The sequence below is a fragment of the Struthio camelus genome, chromosome 3 (genome assembly GCF_040807025.1).
Source record: "Struthio camelus isolate bStrCam1 chromosome 3, bStrCam1.hap1, whole genome shotgun sequence".
In the NCBI taxonomy this organism is placed as follows: domain Eukaryota; kingdom Metazoa; phylum Chordata; class Aves; order Struthioniformes; family Struthionidae; genus Struthio; species Struthio camelus.
Genome location: NC_090944.1, coordinates 45,290,805 through 45,315,798, shown reverse-complemented (window position 1 = coordinate 45,315,798; position 24,994 = coordinate 45,290,805). Strand labels below are relative to the sequence as shown.

Sequence of the window (24,994 nt, the reverse complement as noted above, 5' to 3'; positions counted from 1 at the left end):
GTATTCCTTCAGCCTAAGATCCTCACCCCAAATTCTTGACAACAATATTTACAGACCTGTATCAAATTATATAGCAATATTTTGATATATATCAAATGCCACATATGGGGTATATATTTGATATATATAATTACCTGTCAGTATTTTTACTAAATCATACACTGGTCAAGGGAAAACCAGACCACAAACTTCAAGTCCTCCTTTTATTAAAAATGTCAAGCGTTTCAGAGCTGTGTCTTTATTTGCTGAACAAACTGAGGGATCGAATAATTTGGAGGCTGGGCAAAAAAGTACTCACACGTATTAGCGTTTATTACAAACAAGCTAGGATTTAGCTCAGCCTCTAAAGCTTCCTTAAAAAGCACATCTGTTTTGGATATGTACAGTAACAGGCTCAGTCCATATTCTCAGTAGAAAGACTTGAGATCTGCCTTTTAGAAGTAAATGACAACGGCGACCTTTTTGTTTTAAGTGCATTCTGAGTGCACATCCCTTTACTTGAGATTGCTGGTTGTGAATCACGAGGGCTACGACTATACTAGCAAATTAAACAGTGCCAGGGCTCGGGACTAGGCACTTGAACACAGCTACCTACACTATTAAATTGTCCCCATAGTCCCTGCTTTCGGCCCAGGCCAACCAGCCTTCTCCCAAGCAGTCTCTGGCATAGTTCATGGGCTAGCGCAGCCCCAGTTGGCAGTTTAGATGCAGCCCGTTTTGGTAGTTAAAAGAGTTTAATAATATGGACAGGGCCAGACCTGGCAATTTGCCTCAGAAATAAAGTAGGCTCTGGTATTATTCAGTTTACGAGTATTGACATAATTCAAGATTGAGGAACACAGCAACCAGTACTCCTTACCTTCTGCACACTGGAAATTTTTTTTTGTCTGTAAATATTCCATTACTTGTGCTCCTGTAGAAAGTCGTGTATCATACTAGGAACACCCAACAATGAATGAACTGAGAGGCATTTAGGTTTGTGCCGCACATGCTGTTCTGCTACAGGGAGAACAAGAATCCGAGGTTGCTGGGTTTTTTTGAAATCCAAAAAATTTCAAATTGAAATTGAGGGTTGGGAATTTACATGGGCAACATAGTTCAGAGTTATACTTACCTTTTAATATGATAAAATATTGCATGTAGTGAGAGCAGTGGACCATAAAACAAAAAGCCAATTTCAGCTGAAGTGTTTGCTTCTCTTACTTAATTATGTAGTTTAGATTAAAAGATCCAAAGAAAGAAATGTGATTTAGGACTTCTAATTTCGACTGCTTGCTTTAGGACCTGAAAAGGATTTCAAAAGAAAAGGACTTTCATTGGAATAAGCAGAGAGTTGAGGTGCTGGCATGTTTTTAGAGTTTATTTTTGGAAGTGCTTTTTTTAAAAAAAAGGGATTAGGTAGGAGAATACCTCTTCCTGATTATTTTTTAGAATGTTTACTACTTTGAAACTAATTTTTACATAATAACTATGATGAAGAAAATAAACGGTCTTATGATCTTCACGTCTTTACAGGGGATAGAAATTCTGTGTTTCAGATAATTGGTTTGTGCCTTTCATGTTTTCTGATCTCCATATAGCTTCTCTGTAGTGGTTCTGAGGAATAAAACAGAGGGATAAGTCTGAGTCTGGCCTAAAAACTTACTTTTAAGACTGCCTAGTAAAGGTGTCAAGAAGTGGAAATGTGAACATGCACATGGAAAAATGCCTTTCTTGTCATTCTTTTAATGAATGAAAAGGCCAAAGAGTTACTGTTATCAAGAATCTGACAAAAAGGAATGTTCTGCTGGGTCTTAAGAAACTACTGTAATGTTTAAGTAACCAGAAACATCAATATTAGAACTTCAGTTGGAACCTCTGTGATCTTAAGTTACTGATTATGAATATTGGCATAAATCAACTCTTCCTTAACTGAGACATTTAGCTGAAAGATGGAAAGCTGATAATAGAGGACTGTCCAATTTTTTTTTTTTTTTTGGTCTTTCAATTTTTAAATGGCGTTATGTCTTGTTCTGGAGTTTGCTAAAGCACAGGTGACTTACCCTGACTTCTGTTGATTCATCTGCTACTTTCTCACTTCATTCCTTATTCATGCCTTAAAAACAGCAAAACCAATACTCAAAAATTGCCAACTGGCAGGCTCTGCAGGAAATATTTTTGGTAGTTTATCAGGCCACTCTCTTTTTTGTTTGTACGAAACAAATTTTCCAGAATTCTCTTAAGCTTAACTATCTGTTGAAATTTAAGATTTCATCGGAGTCCCAAAGATTCTAAGTTTTGGTGAACGTGTGACCAACAAGATGCCTACGACCCTTTTTTAAAGTCAGTATATTATTTTCTATAGATTACCCAGATTTCATATGGGTACTTCCTCTTGCAGCTGAATTGAACAGCTCCCCTTGTTCTTCCTGATCCTAAACAATCTTTATGAATTGTATTAGATTATATAGGATTATTTCTTATGTCTGCTATTTTTCCTTCTCAGCTTGCAGCCTGAGGTGTTTTACTTTTGTCACTCAGATCTGGGAGAAATAAAACTGTGAAAACCTCAGCTTTCATCTCTAATATTAATGTCTAACAGATAAACTTAAAACATCACCAAACTTTTTCTGAAGTACCTAACATACAAACCTAACATACATAAATAAATAGCTAACATACAAATAAAAAGAACCTGAGTATTTTTAGGCAAGGATTTTGGAGGACCAGTCCTCAAATATTCATGTTTGGGTTTGGCAATACTTGCATGTTAATTAGGTGACTCAAACTGTAGGTAGTTGTATTTAGGTGGAAGGTTAAATTAATCCTACACAGTTATTTGTCTTTTAAAGCACTTTCAGACTTATATACAGAAAACTTATATATAGACTAAATTAATTTAGATTGTGACCAGAATAACAAACTCCAAAATTAGAACCGTGTAAAAGTAAATGCCTGGGTATTTTTTGAAAAGCTCAATTTAGCCTTCATGGGACATCTTGTTTCTTTATATTAGTTGATTGAGTTCAAACATGATTCAGTGCTTTACCTATACTGGCCTACTGAGAGGCACTTAGTAGTAGTGAGACTTGATGCTTGAAGATCGAGTTCAGTTACTTCTTTTTATTTGATCTTGAGGACGGAGCTTCAATAAAAAACACACACGCGCAATCTCGTAGTATGCTAATCTTGTTGAATGAACTCCTGTCAGTGATAGGCTGAGAATATGTATAACTATAAAATAATTTTTAGATACCCAAGTTGAAAAATGTAGATACTTAGTTTTCGAACTGTAAAAGTATTTGGGTGTCTAAGACTTCTAACTGTGTCCAGAACTGCCTGCTCTAACTAACCTGGGATCCATAAATCCCCTCCCTGTCTTGCAAGGCCCAGACATTAAGCATTCGCAGAGCAGGCTTACCAGACTAGGCCCAAACAAAATGGCAGTTGTGCCTTTTATCCACCAACTCCGTAGTTTTCTTCCAATCAGGTGCGTGTGTGGAAGGTCCAAGTTCAGTTCAAATTCTTCCATGGGAAAGAGGAAAACAGTATTTTGGCGCCTCCTAAGAGTGGTCTAGCCACCTGGGTAGATATCCTTGAAAGAGGGTTCTTCTTAGCCTCCACTATTAAAGCTGCTCCATTCTGCATGGAAAAACTCAAGATTAATTGGGCTAGAGTGAGCAAAATCTTTTAAAAGAGAAGCATATATGCAAATCTCCATCTTAAGTTAATGTTAGGTACATTAGTACAAGGTACAATATTAGGTATATTAGTATAAGGGTCATTTGTGGTCTAATCACACTTACTGTCTCCTGTACTCTAAAATCTGTAAAATTAAGAGAGATTGATTGATTCAATGACTTTTAAATCAGCAGCTACCTTACATAGTTCATATCTCAGTTAGTAAACCATGCCTGCTTGGCATACCAAAACATTGCTGCAGTAGGTCTAGGCAAACTCAAAAAGAAAAAAAGTCCTTTCAAGGCACCAAGCGTATGCTATAGCAGAATACAAAACATTAAGGAATCTGCATCAACAGCTCAGGATTTTCTCAAAAGACTGAACAATAAACGGAGAGCAGAATCTCAGTGATATGTATTTCGTGGATGATTGACAAATCACATAACGCTACACAATATAGGCACTGTCAGCCAAATGGCTCAATGCTAAAAGCACTAAAATCTTTGCTGTAAGTGCAAATTTTGGTACTGCTTGCACTTTATCATTACTATTTTTGGTAAAGCAGATAAGTCTACTACAGAGAAATAGAAATTCCCAGCTCTAAATGAAACGTTAAACAACATTAAAAGGAAACACTCAGGAAAAAAAATGATCGTTGCCGTAAAGATAGCAACACAGCGATGCTGTATTGCATCAGACTAATGATCCATCTAATCCTGTATTTGTACTATCGCTGGACGTTCTTATCTGTATAAATGTCAGTTCTTCTGAAGTCTGCTAAAATCTTTGCCTTAGTGATTTCTGAGGTGAAAGTAAAGACAGGATGACTATATTTTGTGATAGGAGAAAAAAACGTGGTTTTTAATTTGGAATCTTTCACCTATTTTTGTTCTTGAACTATATCCTGGAGTTTTCAGAAGATCCTGATTCATCTTCTCCTTAGCAGGTATTTTGTATTCTGTATTTTTGATATTATCTATCTCCTTCAAATAATGTATTCCATTTGCTTGATCTTAGAATAATTAGAATAATTAGCCTATTTTTTTCCCCCATCTTAACTATTTTCATCTATCTCTGAACTCTTAATTCTTTGGCAGTAAGGTGAAAAGATTAATTTAGTATTCCAAAATAAGGTGCATCACTGGTTTGTGTCATTGGTTTCATGTTAAGAGTTCCAGAAAAAAACTCCTGTAATCTTAATGTTAGGATGTATTACAAGTGGGTCTTCATAAAAGATTTACTACTGCTTATTGAATCTAGCTTTTTTTCTTATATTAATTTAGGACCCCAGAAGGAGCATGAATATTTCTTCCAGTGGAGAATTTTGAATATAACAACATCAAATTTTACCTAGCATTGTTTTGATCATATCTTGCCTAGGTAGGTCTCTCTGATACTTCTCATGACCATGGTTTTATCTGAATTGCATAATGGGTATTTGTAAAGACTGAAATATTTTTCCTTCCACCTTTCCGGTAATTACATATGAATAAGTCTTTCACACTGTATACCTGATGACAGAATCTTTCAAGTTATTATATTGTTGTAAATCTATAATAATCCATTGTATTTACTTCCGAGAAAATTCCAAATCTATACTAAAGCAACTGATAATCAATCAGTCCCATTCTGAAGAGTTAGACAAATAACCTCTCATCTGTGTTTTTAAAAGTTGCATTTCTAATAGGCTACTACTGTCCTTTGAAAAATCACACACCAAACCCCAACTCACGAATGGCCCTCAATCTTAGTGAAAAAGAAATCTAGCTTTTCATTTCAAGCAGCAGAAGGATAAATAGTCACTGAAAGACATTATTAAAACGTGTCTATTAATAAACTTTGTAATTGATTTTATCAATTTAAACAAAATTTGTCACTTAGATTTAAAATGCAATATTAGGACTCCTGCTTAACAAAATTCTTATCAGCATATTTTAATTGGAAGGAATTATCTTTGCTAACAGATAGGGTAACAGCAAATATTTTCAAAAGCTTTCTAGAAGTAATGACCTAAGAAAGTAACTGGCAGCCTCTAAAGTGACATAGTAAACTTCTTTTTTCTCTACTCCATCTTCATTATGGAGTAGATCTCTAAAATGCACCCTGTATATAAATTTTTTGAAAGCAACGCATAAAAGAACATAATCCTTAGAATTTTCAAATAGCCTTGGAGGCATCAAACGGATGTGAAACTGAACGCGTCAAATATGCAAGATTCTCTGTAAAGAAGAGCGCAATAGCGAACAATGAAGTACAGCAGTTAAATCTTTTTCTTAAATTTCTTTGGACAATTAGGGAATGTATTCAGCATACAAAGTTGTCCTGTCAAACCGATCTAGTAAATTCAATTGAAAGTCTTTTACAAAAGATTGGAGCACAAATTACATAACTTAAAAAAAGAAAGAAAACCTTAAATAAAATAGCAGAATTCCTTTATTCAGTAGGCTATTACATATGTCTAATTCTTAATTTCTCTTGATAATGGAAGTTGTTCATATTCACTCAAAGATTTAACAGTGAAACCAGAAGAATGTCATGGTAGGGACAATTCACGTTTATTTTGGTAACAACAGACTAAAGGGGTGGTTAGAGTTATCATCTGATGAATTTTATCTAGACTCATTTGCTGCTCAAACTATAAATGACATCCAGTTGGACCAGCCTGATGGCAGGTTCAAGGCTTATTATTTATTTTTACTCAAAAATAAATTATGTTCTTGTAAGTGACTTAATTTTGCTTTACTCTTCTACCCACACACAATGAGAATATTTAAAAACTTGTCTGTCAGGGGTTAAGCTATTTGTGCGCTTTTAAAAAAAAATGTTTATTTGTCAATATTGATGGTAGTCTGGGTAATACGAATTTTTTTCATCAGCAGGCAGGAGAAAGTGAAAGATGAAATATCATGTTTCAGTTTAAGTGGGAAGACTGGATCAGAGTTCTGTGGTAATTGGTGTATTGATAAAGGAAATAAAGTAAAGGACAAAAGCATACAGTTCAGTATTCAATATCTGATATGGGTAGAACACACATTGGCTAAGCACTTGGTAAGAAACTCTATAGTTGAAAGATCAGCTAAGTTACCAATTTAGAGTAGAGAAGGAATAGATTCTTGGCACAAAGTGCAAACATGTGCGCATTCATGAGCATTTTGATGTGAAGCTATTTAATTATCTTGAAAATTATTGTTTAAAATTGTGGAAGGAATTTACTTGCAATACTATTGTATTTTGGCACAGTTGGTCCTTCTTGCAGATATTTAATACACACACACACACACACACAAAAGTCGGCTGGCTTCGTAAGTAACACCACTCTCTCCTCCTGAAAAATTGTTAGTTTTGAGAATGAGAAACAACAGCCACAAAAAGGCAAGTAACTGGTGATACTTCCATTTTGAGGGGAAAAAAAAAAAAAAAACCCCGCTGACTCAACTTTCCTTTTTTATGTTGCTCCCAAACAACCACTCTCCCAATTATAGTGCTTCAACTATTTAAGAAAAAGTTGTATGAAGCTAAATTGTTTTGCGTTGTCACTTAATTTACAAACCCTGAAGTCCAGATTTAACAAAAAAAAAAAAAACAGAAAGCATTTTCATACCAGGAAGTACAGCCATTAAGTTTCAAGTAACGTACTTTTTGGTTGCAAGAAATTAAACTACAGTGATAACATATAAAGTATTATGGCAGACAGAGATTAATAATAAAAAAGTATCAAGATTATATATATAAAAAAAAGAGAAGAAATCAAAGATACAATGTTCCTATTTCCCAAAAGTGACCAGTAATTCAAGACATCTAACATACCTGTCTTTGGATACTTAAGAGTGCTGAGCACCTTTAGGGTAAGTAAAAAAAAAGAAAAGAAAAAATCAGGACAAGGTGGCAAGTAGTGCCAAAAAAAAAAAAAAAGTCTTGGGCTTAATCCATACCTGACTGTAAATTTTACATGTCAACTTTATTTACAGTAAAATCTATTAAACTTTATTCTTGCTTTCCTACAAAATTATTTTTAGTGAACATTTGTGAATATTCACATTTGAAAGCCACAAAATAAATCAACAGGACACTTAATATCTGCAAAAAGAGTAGGTAAATCAAGAAACTATCAGATGTAAAAACAAACAAATTATCAGATTAAAATAATCTATGAGATTTTCTTCTTACTCCAACAATTAAATCTGAAGAAAATAATTTCATTACTTCTTTTTTTTAAATGTAGAACTTTCACAGTAGAAATATCCCATAAAAAGCATTAAATCTCAGGGACAAAGCATAACTGATATATTTTTACCTAAGAATAATGTAGTGACAAGAATACACAAAATAAAAGCAATCATTTGAAAGCACAGCATTTCAGATTGTAAAAAATCAGAAATGAGAATATTGTTCTATGCTTGTGTACATAACAAAAACATCCTCCGTTGAACTGCAACAGGAAAAAAACCTGTTAGAATATGTCTAAAAAAATGGAATATTTATTACTGCTGCAGGAATTCCTAAAACTCATTTTAACATGCATCACCAAGCAAAAATAATTCCACATCTCCTCTTAACAGCCAGTGTGACTTACATGTCAAGCCATAACCAAACAAAACAAAAGAAAATCAAATCATTACATTTCATCTCCAAAAAGAACTTCAAAATGCAACAGCTAACCGGACCGTATGCTTGTAAAAGCTGTTTATTAAATATTATTTGTATTACTGCAGTGGTCAGGCCCAACTTAGGGACTGGGTTTCCATTTTGCTAGGTGCTGTACAAAAAATAAATAAAAGACATAATCTTTATTTTACTATGAAAATACCAAGAACATTTTGATCGTGTGGCCTGTCTTTTAAGCTGCATGAGGAAAAGTTAGGAGCTGCCAAAAGAACAGGAAAGTTCAAAATATGCGGGGTAGTTTTTCTCTACTTTCAGAATCTTCCACTGTTAAAATTTCTTTATTCTTCCGTTACAGGTTTAGTGATATCGTAAGTATACGTTGTTATATATTGTTATAATATATATCAAGGGAAATTAAAATGTTAATCACATTATTCATGTAGTCCTTTGTTGTGAGAGCCACCTATGAGAGTTATTACAATACATATTTTACCTCACTAAGAACAGACTCAAGTCATTTTATTTTTAAATCTTTATTAGATGGTCAATCTGATTTCATTGCCATTTCAATTATTTGTGAGTGTGATTTAAAATAAAGCCAAAACACAGAATGGTTACTGGCATAAAAAGAAGGAAAAGGGAGACATTTTGAAATATATTAAATGAGGGTATTTACAGATAAACCGATCAAATCTAGTATGCACAATATTAATACTTCAAAAAAAAAATCTATACTAAGGAGTGCATTTACCCGGATGATTACAGCCCACATGTTAGATGATGATTTTAATGATTTTTAGGACATTTGATAATTGTATGTCAAAATGCCTGGAAACTAGGCATCTGCTATGTAAATCAATTTTTTATCACTTTTTACAACATGACTTTATGGAAGTCTGTGACATTTTAGCCTCCTTTCTCTCACGGTTACAGTCGGGTGATAAAGGAGAAGGGAAGCTGCAGCAAGCGTTCTTCTCCCCATGCCAAGCACAAAGCTCAAGCAGGAGGCTCATAAACTGAGCTCGTGGGCCTTTGGAAACACACACGTAAAAATCCTAAACTCAGTCCCGTCCCCCCCGACCCCGGCTGCACAGAAATATGGTTTAAGCTGAATTTTGTTAAAAGTTATATAGTGGAGAGCTTCAGGCTCGTTGCTCGCAAAATATTTTTGTCTCGTTTCTATACCTTTTCAAATGTACTTTTTGGCTCAGCTCGACAGGTTACATTAGTTAATAACTGTGCATTAAGAAATGACAGTTTTGCCTGTTTACATCGATCATCGCTAAATTCATTCTCATTGTCTACAAATACGCTTGTTCTTACAAGGCCCCAAGTCGACCTGAAAAAGCATAGCTGCATTGCAAATCATAAAGACAACCAACTGGGCTCCTCTAACCCCCTTCCTCGTTAGATGCTGATGTTTTTAAAATATAATCCTCAGGGGGCATTTGCTTTATTTTCTCCCCCCCCCCTTTTTTTTTGACTGTAAGCAGCCAACAACTAGTCAGGACACAAATCGGAACGTTTATTCGGCACCGTTAAGCGAGCGCAGCATTCAACCATTTAAGAGCGTTAATCGCTAATCAGGCTTCGTACAATATCGCAGCCTTTCAAGAACCTTCGGCGGGTTATTGATCCGCTAGTGAATTACCTCCAGTTCAGCCATAGGTTGCAAGCATCGCCATCCCTTGCTCGTCCTCATGCTGGCAACACTCCTCCTCTTGCCGCTGCTCCTAGCAGCCGGAAGGTTCGCCAATCCCGTGTGTCTGATTTAGCTGGCAGCCAGAATAATTAATAAAATCATTATTAAGTCTTTTTTTTTTTTTGTTAGTTACAAGACCGAGAGCACTTTGCCAGCCCGTCACCCTCAGCCCCCGCGGAGACGGCAACGGCCAGCCATCCAGCCCCAAAGCGCAGCCTTGCCAAACAACGAAAGCAGCGCTTTTCTTTTTTCCTCCCCTTCCCCCTCCCCGCAAAAAACAAAACAAAACAAAAAAAGAACCCACGCAAGCACATGAACCTTCCCCTGGGCACAACGCCGCAAGCAGCAGCGACAGCCACGCGTGACAGCGGCCCTCACAGGAGCCGCCGGCCCCGACATGGCTCCGAGGGAGCCGCGGGGCCGCCGCAGCCCCGCGCCCGGGAGGGGCCTGGCTACGGGAGGGGGGGGGCAGGGGGGAAGGGGGGAGGGATGGGCCTCCTCAGCCCGCCTTCCCAGCGGGGCTGCGCTCCCCGGGGGCATTTTGGCTTCGTTTGCTTCCCCATTTCTGCAACACTGAAACTCGGTAACTTCCAGCCTCAGCGCCGCCGCCGCGAATAGCCGTTGCCCGCCGGCCCCTCCTCCCGTGCGTCGTATCCCTCCGCGCGCCGCCCGCCCGCACCGCGCAGAGAAAGCGCCTTTCAGCCGCCAGCCCGCTCGCCCGCCCGCTCGCCCGCCGCCTTCCCGCCCACCCCGCCTCTGCCGCTCCGACATCTTCTTCCGTAGCCGGCCGGCCTGCCCGCCTGCTAATAAACACGTAGCGCTCGCCCTCTCCTCCCCCCCTTCTCTCTCCCTGTCCTGAGCCTGCCGCCCAGGCCGCGGGCAGCGAGAAGGGGCCGGAGGCGCAGGCTCTCCCCCTCCTCCTCCTCCCCGCTCCCTCCCTCCTTGTCCGCCTCGCCGCTCCCGCCGCCGGGCACCGGGCGCCGGCGGCGCGCGGGGGGGGGAGGGGTGGCGCGCGCGGCGCGGGGCGGCTCGGCGCGAGGGGCCGGGGGAGGGCTGAGGCGGGGGGCGCGGAGGAGGAGGAGGAGGAGGAGGGGACTCTTTCTCCGGGCGGAGGGATCGCGCTCGCTCGCGCCGGCTGGCTAGCGGCGGCGGCGGCGGCGGCGTTGGCGGCGGGTTGCCGTGAGTTGTTGTTTCCTCCTCCTGCCCGTGGGTTGAATGGTGGAGCCGAGACTCTTCCTGGTGAACGAACAGTGACAGCTACCGGGCGGGCGGACGCGTTTCGCAGGGCCCCGACGCTGCCGGGGGAGCGCGGCCCGACACCCCCCCGCCTTTCCACCTCCCTCTCCGCCTCCCCCAACCCCCCCCCCCCGCCTCCACCCGCGGGTTTTCGCCTCGCCATGTCCGGGGACAGCGGCAGCAGGCACACGGCGGAGCTGCGGGCGGGTGAGTGCTGCGGCGGGCGGGCGAGGGAGGGAGGGAGGCGGGAGGCAGAGCCGCCGTGCGGGGCGGCGGGAAGCGAGCGGGAGCCAGAAAGGGGCGGTTGGCGCGGGGTGGTGGGGGGGGTAAGAAAGAAAAAAGCCCGCGGGGATGGGGCGAGCTCCAGCCCTCACCGCCTTTCCTCTCCCCCTCAGAGCTCTACTTCCTCATCGCTCGCTTCTTGGAGGACGGACCCTGCCAGCAAGCGGCTCAGGTAGGGGATGGATGGCGCCGCCGGGCCTGGCGGGGAGGGGGCGGCCGGGCAGGGCGGCGGATCGGGCGGCGCACTCACCGCCTCTTTCTCCCCTTCTCTCTCTCTCTTTTTTTTTTTTTTGAAACTCTCCCCCCGCTTTTTTGTTTTTCCTTTATTCCTCCCCCCTCTCCTTTTGTTGTCGCTGCAGGTCCTGATCCGAGAAGTGGCGGAGAAAGAGGTAAGCGGCGCCGCACGCCCGGCGCTCGCCCCGCCTGCGGCCTCCCTCCCCCTTCCCTCCCGCTCTGCCGCTTCCCCCGCCCCATCCCGGGCGCTGCTGGGGGGCTGCTCGGGCGGGGGGGGGGGGGGGCGGCTCACGCCCTCTCTCTGCTTCCTCCCCCGCTATAGCTGCTGCCCAAGCGGACGGACTGGACGGGCAAGGAGCATCCCCGGAGCTACGAGAACCTGGTAAGAGCCGCGGCCGAGCGCGAGGCGCCGGGCAAAGTTTTTTGTTTTTTTTTTTTTTTTTCCTTTTTTTTCCTCCCCCTCTCTCCTCGAGCAGCTCAATAAAAAAATTGAATTTCCCGCAAAAAAATACAACTTCAAAAAAAAAAAAACTTCGGAGGCTTTTTTTTTTTTTCTTCCCCAGCTCGGCCTCCTTTTTCCTTTTAATCCCGGGGAGAAACGTACATCGCTGAGGCGAGAGCGGGAGGGGGGAAGGCCGGGTGGGGAGGGCGGGGGGCAGGTCCCCCCTCGGGGTGCCGCGGCGCGGGAGGAGGCGGGAGGGAGGGAGGGAGGGAATAACGACAAGCGCCCTAAAGCGAGAGCCCCGGAGCCTCTGGGCTAGAAATAAAGGTACGTCATGGATGTGCTGCGGGGAGACGGCAGGCAGCGCGGGGCGGAGCGAGCGCCGCCAGCCTGCCGGAGCCGGCCGGGCCGCCAGGCGGCAGCGGCGGCGGCGCGCTCCGCCGCGCGCGTGCGCGCAGGATGGCCGCGGGCGGCTGCCTCCGCCGGGCCGGCTGCGGCGGGCGCCCCCGGCCCGGGAGCGCGGGTCCCGGGCCGGTGTGTAGGGGCAAAAGTTCTTCTTTATTCCTTTCGTAAAACTGTCTCGGGATCTTTACCGGAGGTGAGTTTGCTCCGAGGTATCCCGTCCTGATGCTGTACGTGCCTGCGTATACTCGCCAGATGCGTTATACGACTTTGTTTTCTACGTGCCACCTGTTTAGTACGTAAGGTAACTCGAGCTGCCGGGTTTGTATCGCAGATTTGAGCGAGTTCGTTTTGTTTGTTTGGTTGGTTTTTTAAAATCTCCATCTCCCAGTGTGTGCTTTTCATCTCGCTTGTGGGTCTGTGATAGGAAAGGTGTTAGTTGCAGAATTGTAGTTGTTTCTGTTCTGCCTGCTAGCAGAGGTGGGCCTGAGTAGTTTTGCAAATACGTTGTGAGCTGATGTTGTGGGAAAACAGCAGTTAAGATGTTGGCGTTGCATCCCTTAGCAACTTGTTGCTGACATTGTTTTTATTACAGGTGCACTTTTGTCATCTAATGACGTCTCTGAGTTTCTAAATAAGAGGGCACAGCTTTGCTCTGAAACCTTAACTTCTGATGTTCATAAAGCAAGATTTCCCGTTGAGCTTTCTGGTTGGTTATATTAGCTCTAAGTTCCAGTACTTCTGAGATCTAGATGGCAAACTTCTGAGTTCACGCAGAAGGAGAGGAAATAGTTCCCATCCATAATGCAACTGATAATTTACATGCAACCATTCTTTATTTTATTTGTTATGGATATTGCAGTGCAAGTGATAGTTTTTTATTGTAGGTGGGACAGGCTTGTTTGTTGCAGTGATAGTTTTTTTTTAATTGTAGGTGGGACAGGCTTATTCGTTGCGTTGGTTTACTCTAGAGCATGAGGTGGATTGGCCTGAGCGTTTTAATGCATGTGGTTGTGGAAGAACTGATGGAAGCTCATTTGTTGAAAACACACTCCTACATTGCAATACTTTCACATTTTCATGAGGCCAAAGGCTAGAGAAATTCAACTGAGAATTTGAAATTACTGGTGCTTTTAAATGATCTATTGCACCGTTAACACAGGTTTTTAATATGGCCTTATAGGTTAGCACTATCTGTTTTCTATTTCAAATAGCGATGGCAATTTACTTGGTAAAACTTTATCATAAGTTTCTCTTTAACATTGAAACGACCGAAAACTAGAGTTGACGGTGCAGGCTTAGTATAGAATGGGGTTGGGGTTCTCCTATGTGATCTGCATAAGAGAATATGAGAAAAGAGAAGTCAGAGGGGAAATTTTTTTTTAAAGGTTGAGATAAGACTTGATTAGAAACATGGGCTACGTTTAGATCCTGCCTTTGAAGTCTCTTTTATTTGGTGGAGTGCAGATGCATACAAATTTAGTCAGAATTAGTATGTAATGACATAAGAGGCATTTCTCCAAAATTCCAGGAGTCCAAAGTTGGACTCTATTCTGGATCTGTATATTTAGAGATAAGCTGCTATTTAGGTTTTTTCCCTTCTCCTAGCCTTCTGTTCTTAACAAAGCTTTCTTAGACTTTCTCATACGCTTTCAGGTAAACATCTGTAATCCCGTTCTTTCAGCTTGCCCTTACCTAGAAGTGGGGAGAGGGGGAAAAAGAAGTTGGTTACTTGATGCTTAATACTTTTCTTTCCTCTGTCTTTGCTTTTACTTTAGGTGGAGAAGCAAAACTGTAAACTTTGCATTACTTGAAGTTTTAGGCTTGTGAAAGCTGTTACAAAAGTGTATTTGTAGGCTGAGAGTTAGAGTTCACACCCAAGCAAAAAAAGGAAACAAGAACTCATGTATTTCTAGCCCAAGTATCTTTAGCTTTTAAGTTGGAGGTTGATGTTGATTTAACTGTTTCCTCATTTGAAAAAAAAAAAAAATCCAGCTTTCAGATGCCAGCTGGTCCTTTTGGAGAAAGCATATTTTTGTCCTGCATCAGGTTCTCTCGCTTGAATGCCTTGAGCTTTGAAGCGGCTTAGAAAAGCTAAGAAACAAACAAATATAGTAATAAATATCATGTTAAAAACCTGATTTTTACCCTAGAAGGGAATAAAGGCTGTATGTAACAGTTGATGGAATCTAACGCTAAGCTGCTGCTTCTTTTATTTGCAAAACCATGCCATTTATTATATGTTTATGTGGATCCTGTGTAGCCTGTCTTTTCAAGAGATGCCTATGTTCCCCTTTATTTGTCCTCTTTTGAAAACGCGTTTAAGAATTTTTAATTAGAGTTAATTTTCTGTTATTAGTCTGAAATTCATAGTCCTAGATATTTTATTACCACAACGTAATTTGTGCAAATAATGTTAAATCTGATACAGTTTTTCGTCTTGTACATTACTTCCATTCTTTTGTTTGGTCAGAAAGTAAATGCTTCATTTTTTTCTAAGCTAGCACCATGCTGTGCAGGCTTATAACGCTACAGGAAAATACATGAATTCAGAAAAACTGTATTTTATAATCTTAACTGGTTTTTCTTAAATTTGAATATTTCCATATTATATATTTTCTTTTTCTGGAGTCACTGCTTGTGGTATGAACTGCTTGATTCTCTCTTTGAGAGTATAGCGTCTTATTTCAGAGTGCCAGTCTAGTTTTTATATTGTCAGTGTTACAATTTCTATTTGTGGTATAGTCTTTTTGAGAGTTGTCTCTGGTAGGCTGCTTTTAGCTTAAATACTGAGGATGGTGTGACTTTTCAGAAGCAGATCTCACAATGTTTGTGTTCTCTTGTATTAGCTGTGAAACCTTACTAAACTTAAAACAGCTATTTTTTATTCTTTTTGAAAATGTGAGGAGTCCTTATAGATAGGTAAAGGAAATCGAGTCCTAATGAGAGAGTTAACTGCTTGCTTTAGCAGAATGAGGGAACCTTCTGTGAAAGCTGAATTGTGTGTGGAATGCAGTTAAATACATTGTTTAAGCGCGTTGTGTTGTTAAGCTTAAAAACGTGTTCGTTAGGGCCTTGACACACTATAGCTTGTTTGTGCATCATTTGACTCCAGGGTAATTTTTTTTTTCACGTTTCAGTTTCCCTATGGGTGTAGCTGATCTAATTCTGTGTTGTTGCCGAAAGCTATGCGTTTCCACTGCATCCTTTGTGTACGCACTAGCACTTATCCACGTATGCAGTCAGTTGGATCAGGGAGCTGAACTGTCTGAAAAATGAACGGTACAAAAATTATTCTCAGATGATTCAGCTCTCTGACTTAAGCCACCTGGATCCTTAAACCACCATGGGTGAGATGGTAGCAATGCATAGTGAGAGCTAGTAGAACATCTTGGGGTCAACCCTTTTGGAAGCAAAGTGGATTTCCATTGCCTGAAGCTGAATGTTAAAGATTCACCGTAACAATTTACGGCTACTGTCGAGGTTTTATAGATTTTTGTGAAGTACCAGCATTGTGGTATAGAAGATCAGAACTATTACGTGAACTTTCTTTGTCTTATTTAAGTTATGCACCTGATTGTCCTTTTTCTCTGTTGAATTAGACTCTTATTCATTTCGGTGGCGGTTGTGGGTGGAAGAGAGCAGGGAACCACGTCAAGTATGGTGACAGAGCAGTGGGTTTAGTAGATAGCGGAATATGCTTTAGTGTTCTCAGAAACTGTTTGTTATTATTTTGCTAACTTTTCTCTCCTCGTCTTCTCTCTCCTCTTCACCGCATTGTTAAAGACTTTTTCTAAAGTAAAAATGAAGAACTTTTGTTTCTAGGCTGTTCCCGTGTTCTTTATTTTTAGTTATGCATAGGTGCGTGAAGTTACATAGAGCATCCGTGGAACTGGGACATTAAACTCCGTACAATCAGAGTTTCATTGCATAGTATCTAATGTAGTAAAGCCTTTTAGACAGTATTTTGGTTACTGCTTAATAATTCTGTTTCTTAATAAGTAACCAGAATAAGTGGTTCATTTCTTCAGGAAGCCCTGTGCTGTAAAGGTATGCAAATAAATAGAGAGGAAAGATAAAACTTGCATTGAATCCCAGAGCTGTGTTGTCATATAGTTTTATCAACGATGTTTTGGGGAAAGCGTATACAGTGTTTCGGGAAGGTAGTCTGAAAGGCTTACTGGACTAGTGATGATAATGACTGTGATACTTAACAATGTGTTTAGTCTGCTGCTATCGAATGTATATAAACTTAAATTATTTTATTTTAGTTCTGCATGTTGAGCGTTTCTCTTCTACAGATTACGCCCATACCTGGCAGTTTAGATGATAAGTTATAGGCTCTCTGTTGAAACTGTGATATTTTTATGATAAGGAGCTCCCATTCATTGTGCAAAGCACCGTACATTAATTTGTTCTGTAGATAATCAACAGGATTAGCACGTCGACCCTAGTGTCTTTCAGATTGCTGATAAGAGATGGGCTAAAGAGAAATATTCAGTTTCTAAGGTGTGTCTGTTCTAAACACATTACGAACGTTTTGATTTTTTTTTTTTTTTAAGATAGGCAAATACGTGCAAGTATGCTCAGTAATAGGTAAGTCCACAAGGCAGAAAATGCTCTAATTATTCATAATATTTTATGACAAGGAGCAAGCTTGTAGCAGTCTGTTTATGCTAAGGTTCTTTTATTGTCTACTTCCTCTTCCACCTATTAAAAGCACTAAATTGTTGGAAAGTGGGTTGTGTGTTCTTGGGACAGCTGGTTTCATGTAGGTCTATTTCATTAGAGGAAAAGTAATCTTACATTAGTGTGCTTTTCTATAGTATGTAGTGGATAAATATCTGTATCCTTTTAGCTCATGCATAATTGGAAAATACTTCAGAAATAAAAATGCTTCTGGGAAAACAGTTAATTCTCCGCTCTCTTCTGCTGTCCTCCTCTCCCACCAAGAAAAGAGAATGAGAACGCTTCAGAGAAAAGTAATTGTATGTTATTGCAGTTTCTAATTTTAAAGCAATCAGCCAGTCACTAGTGGTACAGGATACTCAATTAGATTGATGATCTGATACAGTGCAGTGGTTGTTGTAATTCAATTTGGAGTTTGTTTTCTGTAATATGTTATATAGTGGAATAATTGTAGCTTGAATGGATGCTGGTATTAGTAAAGTTGAGCTCTTGTATGTTGAAACAAGGGTGGCTGACGGACTTTTTTTTTAATATTTTTGCATGGGAATTTGTTTTTCTGAAGGGTATTTACAGCCAGACTTGTATTTAAGCATGCTAACTGTTAGAATGGAAAAAATGCACTGTTTTCGAGAATGTTTCGGTACGTGTGCTGCTTAGTGCAGAATTCAGATTAGGGTTGTATTTTATTTGGTGTCTAAAATGCTTGCAGTGTGTAAATGAAACATACATTACAAAAATAATGAAAGAGTCTAGGTTAAATCGTGATTCTGTTGATCCATTTATTGTGATTATGGTGCTAAACTGTTTTGCAGAGTCACGGAGAATGAAAGTACAAGCACTTAGGTCTGTTCCAAAAGTAACAGAGATTTGAACGTTAGTCCAAATAGCTGTGGAGCTGTATTTTGTGTATTTCCATACTGTTCGTTCTGGTTAAGTGAAGTTGAGGGTAGCAGGTGAAGGATGAAGCTGAGAGCAATATCTCTTTACTTTCCTAGAAAATATTTGTGCTTAAGGTGTAAAAACGCTGTACTTCCTAGCAGTGTTGCTATTCTTGCTGGTTTAGACTCTAAATGTTACGGATTTACAGTAACGTTTAACTTTTCCTATGTGCAATGGCTGTTTCTAAACTAAAAGCAAGTTAGTTCAGTATTTTACTTCTGGCAACGTATCTTCTCTGCATTTCTGTTGGAAGATTAGAACAGAATTAGGTGTTACAGAATAGGAACTATTAGAAGAGAGAAACCACCTAGAATTTCATCTGAGGGACTGGCAGGAAAAGGAAAGTGCTGTTTATACGCTGTTTTGACGTCACAGATTTGGCATAAAGTCTTGAAAAAGAGTCCAATTTTCACTTTCCATTTAGAGCTATATGAATTTTAAATACTTGCACATCTGCTTATTTTTGTTTTTATTTTGCACTTTTCCTTTCTCCTCTTGGGATCAACAACTGGTAACAACACAAATTTCCTTCATCCTACTTGGCTTGTCATGGGCTTTTCTGTATCTGACAAAGCTTGTAACTTGTGCTTTTAAAACATAATCGGATTTCTTCCTTGGTACTTAAACTTGACTTGAAAGCTACTCTTTATAAGAGGAGGAGAAAGAGTAGTAGGTATATTTTATATTGTTTTTAGCTTCTTTTTACAGTTTGTCAGTGCTGTCAGGGTTGTCTCTTTTTAAGTAGGCTGCACCTTAGATTTCTCTGTCTCTCTCTGGAACATGAATATCCCAAATTAGTTTTTCATCAGACCCTAAAATAATTAACTTGTATACTTCATGTCTTTTGATCTATTATGCTTTTTTAAAAATCTCAATAATTTTAGCCTTCAAGTAACTTTTTTTTTTGTTGTTGTTTAAAACAAACTTCCTTATCTCGTCCTTTCTTAACTTGTTGCTGCCCTGTTCTGGTTCTATTTTATGTATGTTTTTTCCTTTTTCAAAAGGGAAGGATGGTAAGACTAAGGTGAATTTACATGCTTTCTTTTTTCATTTATGACTTCTCTAATGCTAAAAGTCCTAATTCACACATACAAGTTAGTATTGTTAAAAGCAGGATTTTTTTTTTTTCCTGAAGAGGGAAGTACTTCAGAAGTTTTTCAAGAGGAAAAAAATTAGATTTCTTAAAAATAGGTTATTAAGTACATTCCCCCATTTTTATTCTGTATAGAAGAGAAAAAAGTCCAAGTAAAACCTATAATGAGACAAGAGATTTTTGTCTGGCAGATTTTATGGCAAAATGAAGCATGGTTCCCTCCCCCCCACCCTCCTTTTTAGAAAAAGTTTATGTGTATATTAGTTTTAACATTTAGGAAAATGAGAGGCAAGTGTTGACATGTGTATATTGCACGTGAAATCGTTTTATGAACTTTCTAGTATTTAAATAGCCAGTATCACTATGAACTTTCTAGTATTTAAATAGCCAGTGTCACTCTGAAGTGTGTAAATATATTTTTTTGTTTTAGAGTCAGCTTGCTTAGTATTGTTGAATCATTTTCTTAATGGGTTGGCTATAAATACTGCTTGGTAGCAAACGGTGATGATTATGAAATTGTCTGTTTAGAAGCATCACAGAACTACTGTGTAATTTGGCAGTTTTTCCATAAAGTGGCTTAACCCACACTAAAGTCTGTTCTTGTCTATAAGGTATATTTTAAGATAAAAACTTTAGTAGGTATGATCGAGAATAATACAAATAGGTCCGACTGTAAAACATTTGCTTAAAAAGTTGCTTGTGGAATTGAATCTGCCTCGTTCATGCTTTTATTTAAAAAAAAAAAAAAAAGTGAACCCATATGGCGTATGACGAATCATGAGAAGTATGACTCAAGATGTCAGCTAGTTGTAGCTTTGGAATATGTCGAAGCTGATTTGCTTTATTTACTTTAGATTTTGTGCATTTGTGGATATGTATAAAATTGAGGGCGTTGAGCATGATAAAATTACACTTAAATGTATTGCATAAGTTGTTTTAATATATGTAGTTAAACCGAACATAACTGATGATTAGTCTTCTAAAGAGACAAGTTCAGTTTCCACATAAGTGGAAAATTGCTTTCAGATGAAACTATACCAAGGGCAGTACTTACTAAGTTTTTGATCCTTTGGATAGGAGTGAAGGAGAATAAAAGCTAAGGAAATGGATGAGGATTGTTGGTGGCAGAAACTATGCATAGCTTACTCACTGCTTAGGGCTATTCTGCTTTTTTCTTGGTGAGCGTTCAGCTGTGCCTTTTGACTGTTGATTCCTCCCTCTCTAAGTAGAGTGAAAGATACCTGTTTTATTTGTATGTTACTTACAGCAAAAATGAATCAGGCTAGCAAGTTCCAAGCTCAGTGGTCTGTTCTTTGCTGCTCTTCTAACCGACTGCATGTCTGATAATGTTAAACTTACTCATCTGAAACAAATCTGTAGAATTGGGTGTAAATTTTAAGTATTGCTTAAATAATATCTTAAATTCTTAAAAAAACAAAAAACAAAAAAACCACACATAAGTTAAAGAAAGAAAAAGGTTTTTTAAAGTCACTTGACTTACAGACCGATTCAGAGAACTTGCAAGGCCTCTTATGAAAGTAATATAACTCAAGAAGAGTATCAGAAGAGAAGCCTGCTGCTCCTTCACTAGAAGGTTGACGTGGTGGGAGAAGAACTGTCTCTAGTGTAAGCAAGGCTTTTCCAAAGCCTCAGTTTCAGACATCAGCACTTTATGCTAACGAGTTGCTGGAATACGTGGAGCGATTACATTGTGTCAGCAAGATAGAAGCATATTTGATGAAGAATAAAGTATATTCCTATTAATTGTGTGTAGTGCAGAAGCATCACTTGCCTTCAAATGTTAGTCATCGCCTTCTGCAGTTGCGGAATAACAAAACCTCACAAGCTTTTACTGCAATACTTTTTTGCTGCAAAATGAAACTGTGCAGACAAACTTCAGACTGAAAAAAGGAGAAACTGAGTTTCTAGCCTTCCTGTTAATTTTACTCTCTTAAATATTTCTTACTCTTTAAGGTGACAGTAGCAGTTTTATTTATTTAAAATGCTATTTCTTAATTGAAGGATTTATGTTAACAGGACTTTACTGTGGTCACTGGCATATGTTTTGAAGCTCTTTGATTCCAAAAGATGATCTTTCTGTTCTATAGTTTTGGTAGTTCAAAAGAACACATGGATTCAGTTTTGTACGGGCGGTCAATAGCGTTGGTTTGATATTGTTATAATCAGGTGATGATAAGATCTTTTGATCATGATAGGAGCTTCTTTTAGTGCTGTGCAGTTCAGAACTGAGTAGTGTACAAAACCTGGTCTGAGGATATTGCCCTTATTGATACAAATTCATATCTGCAGCATAACAGAGGAACATGTTTAGCAATTATAAAATTGAATTACTTAACCCAGCACTTTGATTTTAAAAGGTTTGGGTGTAAAGATTCCAGTTGTGGAGCTTTTAGCTAGGCCTTGTAACTTAGGTGAATTGAGGAAGAATGTTTGTACGTGAGAAGAGTACTCTTCTCCAAAATTGTGATATTACTTATTTAGTATATATGTATCTTCCAAGAATTCTGCAAATGTTACTGTCCCTACAATCCTTGTCTCATGCTTATTTTATAGTAATTTAAATTGACTGGAAAATTATTTAAACATAGTATTGAATGTATTCTTTGCTTTTTTACCTATTATTATAAAGCAACTTAATTTTTTGTGGCCAACTCTACTTTAAAATCACAAAATAGTAAATACCAACAGCTCTCTGTATAAGTGGCTTACTCTGAATAGAACTAATTAGAAACAGCTGGAAAGAGTTACTGTACTTGAGATCACTAGCTTTTTTTTTTTTTTTTTTAGAATTTGTGTGGCAAACTGGAAAAAAGATCAAACTAATTTTTCAAAAATGTTTACTTTTTCTTTATTAAATGCTTTGTTTGCTTTTTCATATAATAGGTGAAGTATTATAGACACTTGGCACCTGATCACTTACTTCAAATATGCCATCGACTAGGACCACTTCTAGAGCAAGAAATTCCCCAAAGTGTCCCTGGAGTGCAAACATTATTAGGAGCTGGCAGACAGTCTTTGCTTCGTACAAACAAAAGTATGAAAGTTGCATGAGATTTTTGATAATTCTTGTTCCCTCCGCCCCGTTCCTTTTCTGCATTTTTGTCATGAAATAAAATGGTGAATATTTTTGTGTAATTCTGTTAAAACAGGTTGCAAACATGTTGTATGGAAAGGATCAGCTCTTGCTGCATTACATTGTGGGAGGCCTCCAGAGTCACCTGTAAATTATGGCAGTCCACCTAGTATAGGTAAGTCAGTTTTATGATGGCATTGCCATTGTAATACCTAACTCCCAGGGTAATTGATTACTGTGATGATGAGAGCTAAGTAGCAATTCCATTTGTATTTGTCCTTGTTTGTGTTGTACCTTGCGTCTAGTGCTATTTTTATTAGGATGTTGTGTTGTCGTATTTAGCAGTTTGCACATGGAAAAAATGTGTATTGTAAATTTATGTCCCACTTCTGCTTGGAAGATAATTATTATTGTTAAACTTATCTTTGAAGTATGAAATCGAATAAAATATCACAACAGTGAAAACATACAGATAAAACTTTTTTGTAATTGATTTAATGATGCTTTCAGTAAAAAAAAAATAGTTAATACAATGGAAAAACTTAAAATCAGGACAGCATGGTCTTTCCCCGTTGTTGGGGCAGAGTGAGTCATGCACACTGCTAATGATTTTCTTTGAACAATTTGAGTATCTCGTAGAAGTGATTCTTCCTGTCCCCTAATTTTAAAGTTTTGCTGTAGTTTGCTGTGTTACATCATGAAGCATGCATATGCTTTCTCTGCAGCTGAAAAAAATGAAAGAAGCTGGAGGTTATAGGGGTATTTTTCTGCTGTTCTTTCCGCTTGTCTTTTATAGTTACTATTTTTAAGCTCTTATTGATATATTTGTCACTGAAATGGGTTCTGTTAACTTTCAGCCTTCTAAGAAAACATATTTTCCCGTTATTAATCACTAGGAGAATCAAAGGACATATGTGATATTTTAGGGTTCTTTAAGGTACATCCTTTTTCTTTTGTCTTGGGCAGGAAAACTCTGCAAAAGCACATAGGTGTTTTTTTTGGTTTGTTTGTTTATTTGTTTTCCATGTTTCCCTGCTAATCTTTTTCCCCCACCCGTGATGGGAGCGGGGTTAAGACCAGTGCGGAGACTAAGTGGATTCAGACACCGTAACAGGAGTCACAGATAGATATATAGACAATGTTACGAATTACATGACTTCCCTGTCCTGCAGGAGAGGTGGTGCGCTCCAGGAGAGAGACCCGGAAAGTCAGTGTAGTGGTTCCTAACGCGGTTCCCCCTGTGCTGTGTGAAGTCCTGGGCACTAGGACCATGGGCAGTACTCTGTTCTCTTTCTGGTGCTGCTGAAATCTGTCCCTTCTCTCTTTGGAGTCTCTCTTGGAGCCTGTTGCAAGTCTTCCCTGAGTGACTCTGAAAAATTTGAGTTATAAGACTGAATAGAGAATGCTTAATCCTTGACTGGTTCGTTCACACTCCCTTGGCACCTAGCTGTTGGCTGTCACCATTGCTGGTGCTCACAGTCTGCCCCCTCAGAGGCTGTCCGCAAATCTGCAAAGACACATTTGCAACTTCCAGTGATTAGCAGGTTGTTTACCCTTAAATTACTCCCCTATTCTTGTCTGTTCCCTTATAACTGAAGTTCAGCCAGTCTCAACCCATGCCAGCTGCCAGAGGACGCCATTCTTCATTTACTATCAGCCTAACAAGTAATAAAGACTCGCTCAGCATCTCCTTAAGGTGATATTTTTGAGCTAAATCTATTTTCTGCTAAAACTATGTGTTAGCAATAAAATCTGTCAAAATACGATGTGTACTAAAAGTAGTATTTCTCTGGTATTAGGTTAGGCAGGGAGCAGCCAGTTTTTTCAAAGGTACTTCTATGCCTAAATATGCAAAAAAGCGTTTCTGAGAATTTTTCTAAATCCTCTGAGGAGATCAAGCATTGTATTAAAAAAAAAACAAAAACAAAAACAAAAAACCAACAGTGATTAGTCAAAAACAGGTATGAAATAGGCTAACTTGAGCCTCTTTTCCTGAAAGTAATTGAAGCACTTCTTTAGTCACTGTAAAGTATAAACATCACTTGACATCCAGACTAAGAGAAAAAGAACATCCATAGAATATTTCCTTAAATTTCATGATCAGTTTAACAGTGGTGATGCACAGAAATATTTTTATCACATAAAGCAAGGACTTGTGGAATGTAGTATATAATTCCTTATTAGGCACAGGGGCTCCTTCTGTAATGCACAGTAGACTTCTGAAGATGAGTGAAGGAGCTGTGGTACTGTGAGGAGCAGGTATTGCTGCAGCAGTAGGTTTCTAGACCTACATGGAACAAAATAAAAGTGTTTATAGAAGCACAAAATCTCTGAAGCTTGCTTAATACGTTACCTCACTGAGAAAAGACGTGAGTTTTTTCTTAGCAAAAAAGAAACGACTGAAGGTGTATTAGGTGAACTGCAGTTGGATGCTTTTCAGAACAAAGGCATTAAACACAGTAATCGATAAAAGTTCTCAGTGTCTATTGTTAGTCTGTAAGGTTCCCATTAATTGGGATTTTTTTTCTTTATAAAGAGTTCAATTTGGGCTATTTAGATTATATTCTTAGGGCTGAAGAAAACTGAAAATCAAGTTTTAAAATGGATACCTTTACA

General features: G+C 39.2%; 1 protein-coding gene and 2 long non-coding RNA genes across 8 annotated transcripts in view; 1 reads left to right on the top strand and 2 right to left on the bottom strand.

The window, feature by feature from the left end:
- Positions 1 to 291: 291 nt before the first annotated feature.
- On the bottom strand, positions 292 to 1,246 carry LOC138066712 (uncharacterized). The gene is made up of 2 exons (XR_011140117.1): positions 1,115 to 1,246; positions 292 to 999 (listed from the first exon to the last, which is right to left on the bottom strand). It is a non-coding gene; the product is annotated as an uncharacterized lncRNA (long non-coding RNA).
- Positions 1,247 to 1,335: 89 nt separating this feature from the next.
- On the bottom strand, positions 1,336 to 10,584 carry LOC104145895 (uncharacterized). 2 transcript variants are annotated; one of them, XR_694466.2, is made up of 5 exons: positions 10,272 to 10,584; positions 9,917 to 10,040; positions 3,401 to 3,621; positions 2,043 to 2,095; positions 1,336 to 1,596 (listed from the first exon to the last, which is right to left on the bottom strand). It is a non-coding gene; the product is annotated as an uncharacterized lncRNA (long non-coding RNA). The 2 variants fall into 2 exon arrangements; XR_011140116.1 differs by lacking the exon at positions 2,043 to 2,095 and having other exon boundaries at positions 10,272 to 10,583.
- Positions 10,585 to 11,033: 449 nt separating this feature from the next.
- PHIP (pleckstrin homology domain interacting protein) overlaps positions 11,034 to 24,994 on the top strand; it is a 114,965-nt gene continuing 101,004 nt past the window's right edge. For 2 of the 5 annotated variants that reach the window (XM_068937597.1, XM_068937595.1), the window contains exons 1-6: positions 11,034 to 11,410; positions 11,599 to 11,657; positions 11,845 to 11,874; positions 12,042 to 12,101; positions 22,189 to 22,339; positions 22,455 to 22,553. In XM_068937597.1, the coding sequence (XP_068793698.1) occupies positions 11,365 to 11,410; positions 11,599 to 11,657; positions 11,845 to 11,874; positions 12,042 to 12,101; positions 22,189 to 22,339; positions 22,455 to 22,553 (445 nt within the window). In that variant the 5' untranslated portion in view covers positions 11,034 to 11,364. Of the gene's footprint in view, positions 11,411 to 11,598; positions 11,658 to 11,844; positions 11,875 to 12,041; positions 12,102 to 12,760; positions 12,868 to 22,188; positions 22,340 to 22,454; positions 22,554 to 24,994 lie in introns of those variants that run through there. The other 3 variants (XM_068937594.1, XM_068937593.1, XM_068937598.1) reach the window with 2 other exon arrangements.